The 14,476-nt window shown below is 39.0% G+C and overlaps 1 protein-coding gene across 2 annotated transcripts in view; it reads right to left on the minus strand.

The window, feature by feature from the left end:
* Positions 1–2,283: 2,283 nt before the first annotated feature.
* Positions 2,284–14,476, minus strand: part of IMMP2L (inner mitochondrial membrane peptidase subunit 2) — a 905,154-nt gene continuing 892,961 nt past the window's right edge. For both annotated transcript variants that reach the window (XM_019925347.3, XM_073809839.1), the window contains one exon: positions 2,284–2,944. In XM_019925347.3, coding sequence (XP_019780906.1) covers positions 2,807–2,944 — 138 coding nt within the window. In that variant the 3' untranslated portion in view covers positions 2,284–2,806. The remainder of the gene's footprint in view (positions 2,945–14,476) is intronic.

Raw genomic sequence — 14,476 nt, forward strand, 5'->3', positions numbered from 1 at the left:
GTTGTCTGTCAATCCTTTGTGATTGCTCATGCAGCCTGTTTTATTTTTGGTGGCTCCTTGTAGTTGAGGGTGTGCCAAGACCTATCAGTGGAGGGGAGGATCTGTCAGTACCTAGCTTCAAGTGGTTTGGAAGCCAGGCCCTCAGGCAGCAGCTTTTAAAGTACGTAAATACATGTAGTCCTGTGGGGTCACAAGCATAAATCTCACTGGCCACCAGGGCCAGGAAATCTAGAGGAGTCTTCTGGGTGGCAGTTACAAAAATCAGGGTGCCAGACAAGCTGTCTTCTGGGACATGCTGGTAACCTGGAATGAGGCAAAGGGAGAGCACAAATATGGCATCCACCCACCTCTGTCCATGCTGTTCTTAACTCAGTAGGCCCCTAGATGTGTGCTAAACCAGATCCCTGCCCTCAGAATAAAGTTCCAGGTCAAGCAAATAGGCCTCTGTCACAGAAAGACTGGGTGCAGGTTTCAGTCTCCTGACTGTGCAGTGCCCTGGGGATGGTAGCCAGCCAAGAAGTGACTCTCCAATTATTGTAGTCCCATGGGACACATGAATGCCAGCCCTGCTGGCCACCAGAGCCGGTGATCAAAGGGTGTCCCATGGGTGGCAGTCACAAAAACCAGGGCACCAGACATGCATAGGGCTCTTCTCTGAGAGATACTGGTGCTCTGCAACATGACAGAGGGAGAGTGCAAAGATAGTGCCGGCCCTCTGAGGTCTCTGGAAAGGATTCCAGTCAGCCCTTATATGTGTGTTTAATTAGAATCCTGTCCCTCAGGTCACAACTATGAATATAAGCTAATAGGCCTTTTTCACAGAAAGACTGGGCTCCTGGGTCTGTTGCCTCTTGCTGGACCTGGGAGTGTTGACAATTAAGAACTCTTTCTTGGTTGGTTAATAGTGACAGTGATTGAGGCACTCATGAAAGTACATACTAGGGAACACAGTTATAAACTCTACCTGGAGTTTCATCTTTGAGGAGGTAGCTTATGAGCTGAGTTGTTCAACAAGCATCAAGAATTAACTCTGCTGGTGATATGCTAGATGGCCTGAGAATACAAAATTAAATAGAAGGAGCATTTGTCTCCTGTCTGAAGATTTACGATCTTGAATTAATAGTTTGAATAGGAAGACACAAATAGTCAATAAGGTAGTAAGGCTGATAGCCAATTTGCTGAACTGTTAAAATACCAAATTCTTCCATACCAGGGTAAGTAGCAGCTAATCCAGGTACCCCTTTATTTGTTCTCTACTCTGTCCCGCCTCATTATCACCCCCAATCCTGTCTTCCATAGTCCCCGAACTTTCCTGTGTTCTAGTAACTAAAGGTTTAATACTTTTATGCACTCAACATTTTACATATAATCCCAGGGGATGCACTTCACCAAGGGGTAAAAAAGTTTCAAGCCTTGAAATAGCAATGAGAATTTGGTAATCTGCAGTTAAAGGCCAAAGTGTGAAGTTCAAGTTGGGGAAGAGAGGGAGATGGAAATGAAGAACTCATAAGGGTAATATAGACCCACGGAGAGATATTAAGCAGATATTTTTTATAAAATGATAATTTTGACCAACCTTAGTATATAAGCACTCATTGATGTGTGTTGAACTAGCTATTATGATGCTAATGAATTATTATTAGTAACATATACTCTTACTTTGCATATGTTTTTTGCTGTTGCTCTTTCTGTTCCTGCCAGCTAATGAGTTTGCATCCACATTTGCACGATGGCTAATCCTTGTCTGGGATCTTATCTGCTGATGAAACAAAAGAAAATGAGACGAGGCACACAGAGGAGATTGAGCTAGAGATGTAGTTTCCATAAGCACAAACCTCCAACCAATGGGAGGAAAAAAAGAAAAGCTTCATACATATAGACTTGCATGCAGGGAATTTACCTCCTTAGCTATACTATTATAAAATCTATTATGCCACTATTACTCCACTTTTCAATAGGTGATTTCAGAATTATAGACATGAGCACTGAAAAATCATTGGGAGGGGAAAAAAAATCAAACTTGATCTGGAGTGATTTTTCCATTTCTCTCAGAACATTTTACCAAACAGTATCTGAATATTGACAAATAGGTTTACTCATCAATGTGCATAGGCATGAGATCACTGAGAAGTTCTGGATTAAAAAAGGGCCAGTAAGAAAGATTTGGCTATATGAAAATACTGAGAGAATTGATTCCCCATTGCTTCCTTCCTTCCCAAAGAGAGAATGTATTCCTTATTAATGGATGATTATTACAGGTCAAATAATAAACATCCAAAACAGTACCTGAGCAAATCAGTGTTTTATTGTTACATCATAGTTTACTGTTCTTCCTGTCACTGCATTGTAGATACTGTCAATTATAATTCCTAACACTATGTGTATAATGTTTCTTCATATTCCATCTTCAGAGTAACTGAGTAATGTTATTTACTTCCATCACATATTAGTCTTCATATTCTTCCAGCAGTAAGCTCCAAAATCAAAATCTATCAATAGAATATGTATGCATAAAAAAATCCAAAATTATCCCCTTTGAGACATATGGGAATAAAATTTTCATATTCCCAAAGGTCTGCATTTTTTTGGCATTGAACAGGGTATTACAATTTAACACAAAATCAGGTGACATTTAATACTACTTAATATTTTACAACTCTTTCTCTACTGATACAGATCATCTTAATGTGATTGATAGAAATGTTTCTTGCACAGCATCATCTTGGGGGAAGCGTTGCCCTTATGGTGTTCCTCTTCTCCATCCCTCTTCCTGGGGTTGGTGGTGGTGCCTCCCCATCGCAGCAGCTCAGGGAGATCCATGCAGGCAGTCCTCTTCACTCTGAATGGGCAAGCGCTCTGGAGGAAGAACAGATTCCAATTTCTGCCAGCGCTCTGGAGGCCACAGGATGTGAGTAGCATGACCATGCAGGAGTCCCAGGGAAACCTGAACTCATGAGAGACACAAAGTGAGAAAGATGTTCTTTTATACAGGATCATCATTAATATCTTGAAAACAGAATTTGATCCAGGTCTGATGTTCCATGGAAAGATAACGATGATGATTAAGAGAGTAAACCCTTAGTGGCATTTTTTCTAGGTGCTTTATATATGTAAGTTCCTTTAATACAACCATTTGAGGTAGGTACTGATATCCCCTTTTTGCATAAGAGAAAACTATGTTCAGGGAGGTTAAAGCACTAGCCAGAGGTCACATAGCTCTCAAGCCACAGAGGCTGGCTTCAAGGCTGAGTAGTCCAAGTTCAGGGGCTGCACCCTTAACCTCTATCGTCAGTAGACTGGTTGCTTAACCCCCGGAGGCATGAATCTGGTTTACATTCTCAGAATTTCCTCCAGCGTTCCCAGTATCTCAGAGAGACTTTTTCTTTTCTTTTTTTTTTTGGTGGAAAATCAGAGATACCTTAAAAATATCTACATGTTGTAAAAAATCCTGTCCCACATACTGGATGAGCAGCAGAAGTTAGGTGTGAGGCTGGGTAGGGTGCCTCCACCGAAAGTACACTGAGCAATTTGGATCTGCTGCTCATGAGGAGAGGCGGGAAACCAAGGGAGAAAAATCCAGTGTATGGTCTTCTACTGATGATGGTTCGACTTATGACTTTTGACTTTATGATGGTGTGAAAGCAAGATGCACTCAGTAGAATATGATGGTGTGAAAGCAAGACGCACTCAGTAGAAACCGTACTTCCAATTTTGATCTTTTCCCAGGCTAGCAATATACGGTATGATACTGATACTTTCTTGTGATGCTGGGCAGTGTCTTTGAGCTGCACAATTACAAGGGTAAACAATTGATACACTTACAACCATTTTGTTTTTCACTCAGTACAGTATTCAGTACCTTACATGAGATAGTCAGTACTTTATTATAAAATAGGCTTTGTGTTAGCTAATTTTGCCCAACCGTAGGCTAATGTTAAATGTTCTGAGCACGTTTAAGGTAGGCTAGACGAAGCCATGATGCTTGGTAAGTGAAGTTTATTAAATGCATTGTTTACTTAAGGTATTTTCAACCTTCAGTGGGTTTATCAGGATGTAACCCTATCATAGGTGGAGGAAAATCTATATGAAAATCACTGCAGATGGTAAAAGACATACCAGGATGGAAGAGGAAGCAAGGGAAGGGAACTTCTCCTGGAGGATATAAGACTGAGTCCTGAGAGGGAGAGAGCCCTTAAAGACATGTCAGGGCTCCCTAGTGACATGAACTGCAATGCTCAAAAGAATGTAGAAAAAAAAAAAAAGAAAAAATGTAGCAAACCGGTTTAAAATGCAGATCAAGGCCCTATACTCAGAGATTTCCAGGCCCTCCCTCAGACCTGTGAAGGGTAATCTGTGCCTTTTGTTGGTGCTATCAGGTAATATTTTAATGGTATGCAGAAGCTTACAAAACACACTCATATTGAGTGCCATCTATAAGCCAGATACTATGTGTCCATTTTATTTTCAGATGTTTTTCCTATAAATTGGTGCTCCATAGTAATTAACATATGACACTGCTTTCATTAAAGTTCTTCTATTTATATGCATTTGAAAAAACACACTGCCCAGAGACTCAGAGCTGGATGTCAAGGGAGAAACTTCCAAATAGATAACCAGAAACATTAAAAAAAAAAAAAGTAAAGAAAACATTCACAACATCTTGAAATACAAACAAAATAAGCCCAAAGGGTACCAAGAAGCCCATGGGCCCAATAAAGGAATTTTTCTTCAACTTGTTACTGTAAAAATGAAACCTACAGAAAATTTGAAAATGTTGTATAAAAAACAGCTCTATTCACCAAAATTCACCAGTTATTTACATTTTGCTGCATTCATTCCCCTCTCATATGTGCATATATATATATTTCTACACATATACTTTTTCCTGAAACATTTGAAAGTTGTCATTATGCTGAATTTATCCCCAAATACTTCAGCATGTATCACCTAAGACACTTTCCTACATGAACACAATACATTATATGCAAGACATTTAATATTGATACAATATTACTTAATATACAGCCCATATACAAATGTTTTCAATTGTCCAAATGTGTTTCAGAGCGATTTTTTTTTTAAATTTTCAACTGAGGATCACAAATTGCATCATGATTGTCACTATGATGCTTCAGTTTCCATTTGGCTTAATCTAGAGGTTCTACATCTGTAATTGCCCGATTTTTTTCCCCTCCTGATTAGAGTCAAGTGTTCTTGGCAAGAATACCATATAGTTGATATTATATTCTTACCATTTTATCACATCAGGAGGCACAAAATATCAGTTCATCTCATGTCATGTGAAGTTTGATCATTCGATTAAGGTGATGTTGACCAGGTTTCTCTTGCAAACCAATCATTTTCCTTTTGTAATAAGTAATCGGGGATGATATTTTGAAATGTAAATATCCTGTATGTCAACAACATATCATCTCACTGCTCTCTGAAGGAAGCTGGTTTCTAAAGCATCTAATAATTTTAAAATCTATTGATTATCCTGCCTGAAACAGGATAATCAATTATCCTTTCTAGATTTGTTATTTGTTTATTAGCTTCCCTTCTTCTCTTAAGAAGTGCTGTCCCCTCCAACCTCAAATGCCTATATATATATATAGTTTTTTTTTTAATTGTGGCACACAGGATCTTTTAGTTGTGGCTTGTGGGATCTAGGTCCCTGAACAGGGATCAAACCCAGGCCCCCTGCACTGGGAGCATGGAGTCTTAGCCTCTGAACTACCAAGGAAGTCCCCAAATGCCTATATTTTAACATAAAAGATTCCTTTTTAAATTGAAAATCTTACTATCATTTATTTTTTTGGATACTCAGATGTCCTACATTGGGCCAATGGGAGTCCTTTGTTCATTTTTGGATATGTCTCCATGAATCGTTGAGCACTTCCCAACTTTATAGTACCATTAGGTGCTGTGGGCTTACCTTGTTCTTTATACCTGTTCCCTCTGAAATTAGACATCTCTTTAAAGAGCCTTGGTTTCTTTTATCAAGGAATGCTATTTAGAAATCAAGATCTGGTACTAGATGTGCTCATTGCTCCTGGGGGTGTCAATCTTCTATGCCATTTCAGGGGATAAACATAAAAAGCCCCAAACAACAGGATTCTCTCTTACCTTCCTGCATTCCCTATTTCTATCTCCCTTCTTCCAGAGTGAGCACTCTGTCTCCCCATAACAACACATTTACACTATCCTAAAATACACAAAAAATAGTTTTGAGATCACTATACTATAAATACTACCAACAACAAATTTCCTGAGTAAAAATCGATATTTCTTTGCAATTACGTTGGTTCTTAAAATAGATCTCATTTTAAGGGTGTATTGGCAGAGTCCTGTATTCAAAACTTAGTTGAATTCAGTCTTTTTTTCTTCCCAATATACAGTTATATTTCCATTCGATATATAGTTAGGCCCATTTGTTTCTATTTGTATTCAATTTTAGAGTTCGCTTTTGTTATCCTTTTTGATTCAACTTAACTTTTGAATAAATATTTAAATGGTTTAAGAGTAAAATTATTCTTAAAAGGTATGGCATGCAGAATAATGTCCCCACACAAACTCCCAAGGTGCATATCCTGATCCCCAGAAGGTGTGAATATGTAATGTTCCAGGGCAAAAGGGGAATTAAGGTTACAGATGGATTTAAGGTTGCTGATCAGTTGGTCTTAAGATAAGGAGACTATCCTGTAGGATCCCATGGATACAAATGTAATCACAAGGGTCTTAAATGTAGACCAGCTAGGCAGAAGGGTCAGATTCAGAGAGCTATTTGAAGATGCTGATGCAGAACAGGGCCATGAGCCAAGGAATGCAGGTGGACTCTGAAAGCTGGCAAGGAAACAAATTATCTCCTAAAGCTTCCAGAATAAAGGCAGCCCTGCTGATACCTTAATTTTAGCCTAGTGCCCATTTTGGACTTCTGGCCTCCAGAACTGTAAAATAATAAACTTACATTGTCTTAAGCCACTAAACTTGTGGTGATTTATTACAGCAGCAATAGGAAATAATAAACTAATAAAAGATACACAGAAGTTCCACTCCCATCTGCTACCTTACCTCTCTAATAGGCTAACTAAATTAATTAGTTTCTGGTTTATCCTTTTTTTCCCCAAAAAAGAAACCCAAATACATATTTTTATCAGTTTTTATCTATTACATTCTTATTTCCCTTTTTTCTCATACTGAAGGTATATGTTCCCTTTTGCATGGTACCTTTATTCTTAACAGCATATCCTGGAAACCACTTCCTATCACTTCATAAAGATGGAGCCTGTGGCTTTTACAAAAGCCCTATCCCACATCCAAGCGATTCTGATTAACCCCACTAGAAATCTGGATCTGGACTTTCCACTTGGCTTCACACCAAGAAAAAAGGTAAACCTAACCAACTTTAAAAACTCTCTTGAATATATCTGGAACTCCTGAGTAACCATTCTAACCATATTAACTGCAGAAGCCTAGATCTAAATGGTCTGTCATGCTGCCGTTTTTTAATCTATTTTTGTTCTTGTCTGGGCTCAGCTGAGCTAGAGAACAGCTGGTCTCCATCCCCTCCACAATAACCCTTTTTAGATTTGATAGCTGCTACTCAGTTGTTCCTCAAGCCTTTATTTGCTTTTCCAAGTTGTTTAACTTTTTTCATAAGGTTGATCTGCCAATCTTTTAACTTGGCTGAACTCTTGCCAATATTTTTGCCTGATTTCCTAGTTTCGGAGATCAATTTTTACAGAGTGATTCAATTTTTTTAAATCAACATTCAGTTGACCAAAACCTATTATAATTTTATTCCAAACATTTATTAGAGATGCTACTCTGAACTTCCTGAAAAAAATGATTCATCTTCATAATTATAAATAATGGTGAAAATTCCCACAGATGGATAATGTCAGTATCATTTTAAAATATGGTATGGGAATGCAAAATATAACTGTTTTTTAAAGACTGAGATTAAGATAGAGAGTGCCTAGTCACTCTCTTAGCTATCTTGTCACGGATCTTTATTTTTTTTGGTTGGTATGTACATAGACATGCAAAGAACACAGTGAATTTAAAAGGGCATAAAAATCCAGAAATATATTAAACTTTAAACAAATTAAAAGTTCTCTTCAGGTACAGCTTTGGTGTCCACACATACTGTGTTAGGCATGGTCTTCCAGAGAAACAGAACCAATAAGATGTGTGTATATATAGGAAGAGATTTATTTTAAGGAATTAGCTCACCCAATTATGGAGACTTGGTGAGTCCAAAAATCTGATGCAGAGGGCCAGTAGGCTAGAGACTCAGGAAAGAGCTGTAGTTTAAGCAAGTTCAAAGGCAATCTGCTGGTAAATTCCTCCCTGGTTGGGGGAATGTCAGCCTTTTGTTCTTTTCAGGCCTTCAACTGACAGATCTGCAGTATGTGGGTGTGACTTATCCAACCTGCTTTCAAAGTCCACCCATCTAAATGTAAATCTCATCCAAAACCACTCTCGCTGAATGATGTTTGACCAAATATCTAGGCATCTTGGCCCAGCCAAGTTGACCGACAAAAGTAACCATCATACCTACAAATATAATCACCTCTGACAAACATATTTCCTCTGTGCTTACTCAGTGTCACACACAGTGTTCACTATTTTCAGGGTGATGTTCCAAACGACTTACTTATGCATACTGACTCATTTAATTCTCACAATAACCCTGATGCAGGTACTATTATTGTCTCTACTTCACAGTTGAGGAAACTCAGGTATAACAATACATTTTTTGAGCTGAGGCTTTAATACATGCCCTCTGGCTCTCGAATATCTATAACAGGATCATCACCATATAATTTATTATACAAATGAGACACTTCTGACAGTCAATGGGGGCACTTTTTAAATTAAGTCAGGATAATAATTTGTCCAAGACTGTCCTGGACAAATTAAGATACGGTCACCCTAATCATACGACTTCTTGATATTCCTAGGTCCCACATACTTTCCTGAAACAAGCAGATTTATCAAAAGGAAATGCACATTATGGGCAGAATTGTGTTCCCCCCAAATTCATATACTGAAGCCCTAACCCCTAGTACCTCAGAATGTGACTGTGTTTGGAGATAGGGCCTTTAAAGAAGGGACTAAGATAAAATGAGGTCATTAGGGGAGGCCCTAACCCAATCTGATGGTATGCTTGTAAGAAGAGGAGATTAAGGCACACAAAGAGGTAACAGGGTTGCATGTAGACAGGTGAAAGACCATGTAGGCACACAGCAAAAGGACAGTCACTTGCACGCCAATGAGAGTGGCCTTGGAAGAAACCAAACTCACCAACACAGTGATCTTGGACTTCTAGGCTCCAGAACTGTGAGAAAATTTGTTTAAGCCATGCAGTCTGTAGTATCTTGTTATGACAGCCCTAGTAAACCAATACAGACATAAATAAAAAGGAACACTGTGCTGGAAGCCAGCTCCTGAGATGTCCCAATATGCACACAAAATAGGGGAACAAAGGAAGAGGATGAGAAAAAAAAGGAAAAAAATCTGTTATTAAAGAGCGAGAGAGAGAGATGCTTACGCATGTATTGAATACAATTATTTTCAATAGCTTAAATGCTCTGACCAACCAACCTAATATTTTATTGGGACTCAACGCTCCCCTCTCTCTGCTCGTTTGTGTTCCCTGTGTAGATGTGTCTCCTCCAATGGATTCACAGTATTTTTAGGCTTGAGGAATTCACTTTTACAGTAAATTTTAAAACACAACACCAAAAACGCATTAAACATTATAAACCCTTAGCAGATCATTGTATTTTTAGTATCTACTGAATGAGAAAATAGGTCCATTTACATATATTAATGAGCCTCTTACAATAACTCTTTTGCCCAAAGATGGGGAATCAAGGATCTAGAATATTTGTCACCAAACTATTTTGATTGTGTACCCCACTAGCAAAAATACTTGAGAATTCACCTTTGTATTTATATATTTAAAATTGTATATATAATATATAAATATAAAATTATATAATATATAATTATATAAAAGTATATTAAAATTATATATACATATGTATTAGTATTAACACTCTATAAAACCAAATGTTAGTAAAGCTCAAATTCTTATTTTTCAGATCCAAAGTTCTAATTATTTATTTATTTATTTTGCATCCAAGGGATCACTATAAACACCCCCTATATATTCCTGCTCCCTCTTTAGAAATCCCTTCTCTGGCAAACACCAAAATTACTGTCTGGAAAGTGATCAGTGCTATCAGTCAACTGGTTTGTTTTGTCCAAATGCTGCCAAGGGACCACATGGACTAAATTTACAGTGAACTACCTGTCTTTGATCGAATTGGCTCCACTAAGAAGTTATTTTGGCATCTGGCAGACACAGCCTTCATGGGCCCAGCCTTTGCTTCATGTGCCAGGGGCACAGGTGTGTGTTACTCTGGTTCCCTCCACCCATTTCCACAGGGCTACAGTCTACAGAACACTCTTCTGATTCTTGGCTTCAGGGCACCCTCTGTTGAAGGAAGAGCTTGCAAGGACAGTCTGTGAGTACTGTGGTAAAATAATAAAAATAAAACCAGTTACTTTGTACTGGTCATTGCTGAGCAAGGACAAACATAAGCACATGAGTCTAGAGATAGGACAGAGGGGAAAACACAGAAAAGAAGTTAAGGAAGAAAGAAGATGACTGTTAATGTGAGCAAACTCCTTTTTAAAAAGATGTTCAGAACTAGAGCCAGGGTCAGAAGAGGACCAATATGAAAAATCAGGTGAAGCATAAAACTTCCAAGTTTATGTGATTAAAACGTTTTCTGAAAAGGACAATGTTTCATCCAAGATTAGGAATTACTTTTCAGCAACAAATATTTGTTGAATGAGTGAATGTTCATTTAAGAGGAAAGCTAAAATCTGGAAATGCTATATTTTCTGATCTGGGCATCAAGGAAATTCCCTAACTTATCTTAAGAGAAACATCCATAGTTTGCTGGAAAACAACATTAAGTGACATAAGAGCTTTACAGATGATGTGCCACTGTGGATTGACCACAAACTAGTGATACAGTTCTTGATACAGTTCTTTGCTCCAGTCTCAAAAGAATTTTTTAAAGTTACAGTATGGAATTTAAAACATGAAATACATAGATTTAAAATTGTTATATTTACTGCCTCTTAAGAATTTTAAAATATATTACACAGGCAAAGAAAATTGGTTTGGATTGCCTCTGGTGACCACCATTTACCTCCAAAACAAATGAACAATATTAGGGAGGAGAGAAATGTATAATGACTGGTCCTCAGTCTCCTGGGATGAGTACCATTGGTTTTTGAGTAACAGACCAAAATTCTGGCTACTTGTCCTCTTCCACACATTAAACTTTTCCTGAATACAACATCCACATCAGTCTGCTCACAGTGGCAGCCAGGGAACACTGCTCACTGCTGTATTGACAAACTCGTTCTGGACTGGAGTACCACAAAAGAGGATGTTGTCTTGATAACTACTGATAAGACCAGAGATGCGAGTGGTACCTGGAGAGCAGGACACAGGAAAGAAACATGGGACTTCACTCAGGGCCCGTGCTTTGGTACTGTGCATTCAATATGATGCTGCAAGTGGAGCGTGCAGGGCAGGTTCTGTGCACTGGTGATCAGTCCCGAGGGAGCAGAGCACTGTACACCAGTTACTAATCCCGTGGAAGGACTCCAACTAAATGGAGGACAGCATAGATCATCACAATGCCAGCCACAAGGAATAGACGTCTAACATCTCACCCATTGCATCTTGGTGTGCGTCACCAAGGAAAACACAACGCCATCAATCGCTGGATGGAACAGTGCATCGCTCACACAGAGAAGAGACAGAGCAACATCGGCTTCCACTGTGGGTGTTGCTGGTACTCAGCTCCACAGAGAAGGATGCCCTGATAGTGCAGAGATTTGCCTTCCTGGCCCTGCCTCTGTGGTCACCATTTTCTGGGAATGTCAGTGTTACACAACAACAACACTCAAGGCAGGTACTTAATACAACCTAAAAGACTAAGAGAAAGAGGTTGAGGAGAACAAAATAATTCCTTTATCAGAGAGCATAAAAGTGAGCTCTCTTGAAATTATGAACAAAAGCAGATGCATGGTCTAAGTGAATCAAAAAGAATTAGAAATAAAGACAGGCAAAAACATACCATATGGAAAAATAAGCAATGGCACTGTTTTAAAATATTATGAAAAGGATATTTTTTGTAAGTCTGAAGGATAGAAATGATAGCACCTACTTTATTTTTACACATGGATTAACATATACAAATCTGAGGTTTTCATTAACATTGTTTGATACAGTAGACAAGGGTCAGAAGGAGAGTAGTAGTGGCTTGTCAACCAGCACACATTCCCAAGATGCTTATCTACACAGTGTTGAGCAGATAAACGTAGTCCTCTAAACAAAAACATGTAGGGAGACTGCTTGAAGTCTAAGCAAGCACTGACTGGCATCTACTCAAACACAAACTAGTAATGGCAAAGCTTTGGTTGTAGAGGTGAATGAGAGGCAGGAGGGTCATGTACTAAAGAATTATGCAGAAGACAAACAAGGAAAGTATCAACACTCCTAAGACCTAAGCTGGTGAGCAAAAGAATATATAGGAAGAAAGGAGGGGAGAAGGAAAGCGCTAGAAAAATGGAGAAATAAGTTAGAGGGGAAGCAGCAGCAGGTAAGGTAAAAGGCACAGAGGCAGTGGTGGCACACTGAGAAAGCTTTATTTGTGGGGAATGGACCACTTCCATTGCCCCCCTCCTACAGGGACCCTAGTAGCAGCACCAGTTATGAGAACACATCACCATCCAGAAAATCCCAGCGCTGTTCTCTTTCTCCTCCCTGAAGTGACAAGAGGAAGGGTCCTGGTACCTGGGAATATTTCCCTTGGATGAGAACGCTTTCCTTCCTAAAGATGTATAATACAGGCTCACAATACCTTATCTACAATTCCAAAATCCAAAGAGCTCCGAAAGTTCAATTGTTTTGTAACTCTCTGGTAGCAAAACCAGACATGACCTAAACTGTTAGGAAATCATACCCTTTATTTATCCCCTGCAGTGTGCCTATTCATAATTTTTGCTGCAGAAGTATTAACGTGCTTGATTATAGAAGTTGCCCCAGACTCTGCTGGGAACGTTATGTTACATGGCATAGATAGTGTTTAGATGCTGTGTGTAGACACTGATACCACCTTTCCAACATCCAAACAGTTTGATTTCTGAAACACATTTGCCCTCCAAGTTTTAGATATAGTATTACTATCTTTAAATATCTGCAAAGATGAATATTTACCAAAGAGGATAAATGTAACCAGAGTTTTGGGCTCAGTCCTAGGTGGGATGGGACCCCCGTCTAGGACCTCACCAACTGGCGGGAAAGACAGATGTTTAAACAGAGCATCAAAATACAATCCAATATGACAGACATATAAAGGAGCCAAGTGCCCTGGGAGCAGAGACTGCAGTCAGGCCTTGGGAAGGTTCCACTGAGCCGATGCATCTAAGCTGGCTGCCAGGGATGATGGAGACTTCCCTCTCCTGAGGGTAGACCTTTACCCAATGACATCCCCTGCCAGATTTCTGTCTAGAGCATTCTCCTAATCCTCCTTGCCCCCCCCCCCCACTGAGTTGCAAAATTGAGACAATGTGATAGGTTGATACAACCCAGTACTTTGCCATCGAAAAGGAAAGTCAAATGCTTTACAAAAGATTCAAAATAAGATTCTCTCTTCTAAAGACCTCATTCTAGGACAAGTGTTTTCCTTCATTATCAACAATTTTCACTTTAATCATTTCAAAGCAATTTTCCTGTTCAAGACTGAGCTTTAATCAGAATGCATCTTCAGGTCACTTCATGGCCTCTTCAGGATTCTCTCTAGATAACTACAGAATCATGCATAATCATTCCCGTCCCCCCCAACCCCGGCACCTTCAGTAAATAGTTCAACATTTTATGCAGAAATAGAAACAAAACAGGCCTCTAGGGGTATCTCCAGCTAATTTTCATGAGTTAATTTCCCAGGATTAATGTTTATGCACCAGTCTCTTCACCACATAATCAAATCACTGGAGTTGAAGTGGTCTAACTCCTTATTTTGCAGCTTGATTAAGCAGGTGATGAAATACTTGAATATAATTTGGATAGTTAGAAACTCACAGTATCAACAATAAACCACAGTGGAGGATGACATTACTGATGATGTCTCATTGCTTACTTCTGTTCTCTCTAGTAGCTCGTGTCCCACATGCTATTTTTATGTAGGAGATAAAACAGTTCATATAAATACATGAGAGGAGAGGCGTAAAAGTCTTTATTGTTGTTGACATTTTTTAAAACCATATTTAGGCCACTGGGCAGACAGCTGCTGAGACAAACCAGACTGCCATTGGTAGGAGAGGATTTGGGACAACAAGGTATCCAGTAGCCGTTGCCAGACCTGCTGCTATGATGGGT

The sequence above is a fragment of the Tursiops truncatus genome, chromosome 9 (genome assembly GCF_011762595.2).
Source record: "Tursiops truncatus isolate mTurTru1 chromosome 9, mTurTru1.mat.Y, whole genome shotgun sequence".
NCBI classification, from domain to species: Eukaryota; Metazoa; Chordata; class Mammalia; order Artiodactyla; family Delphinidae; genus Tursiops; species Tursiops truncatus.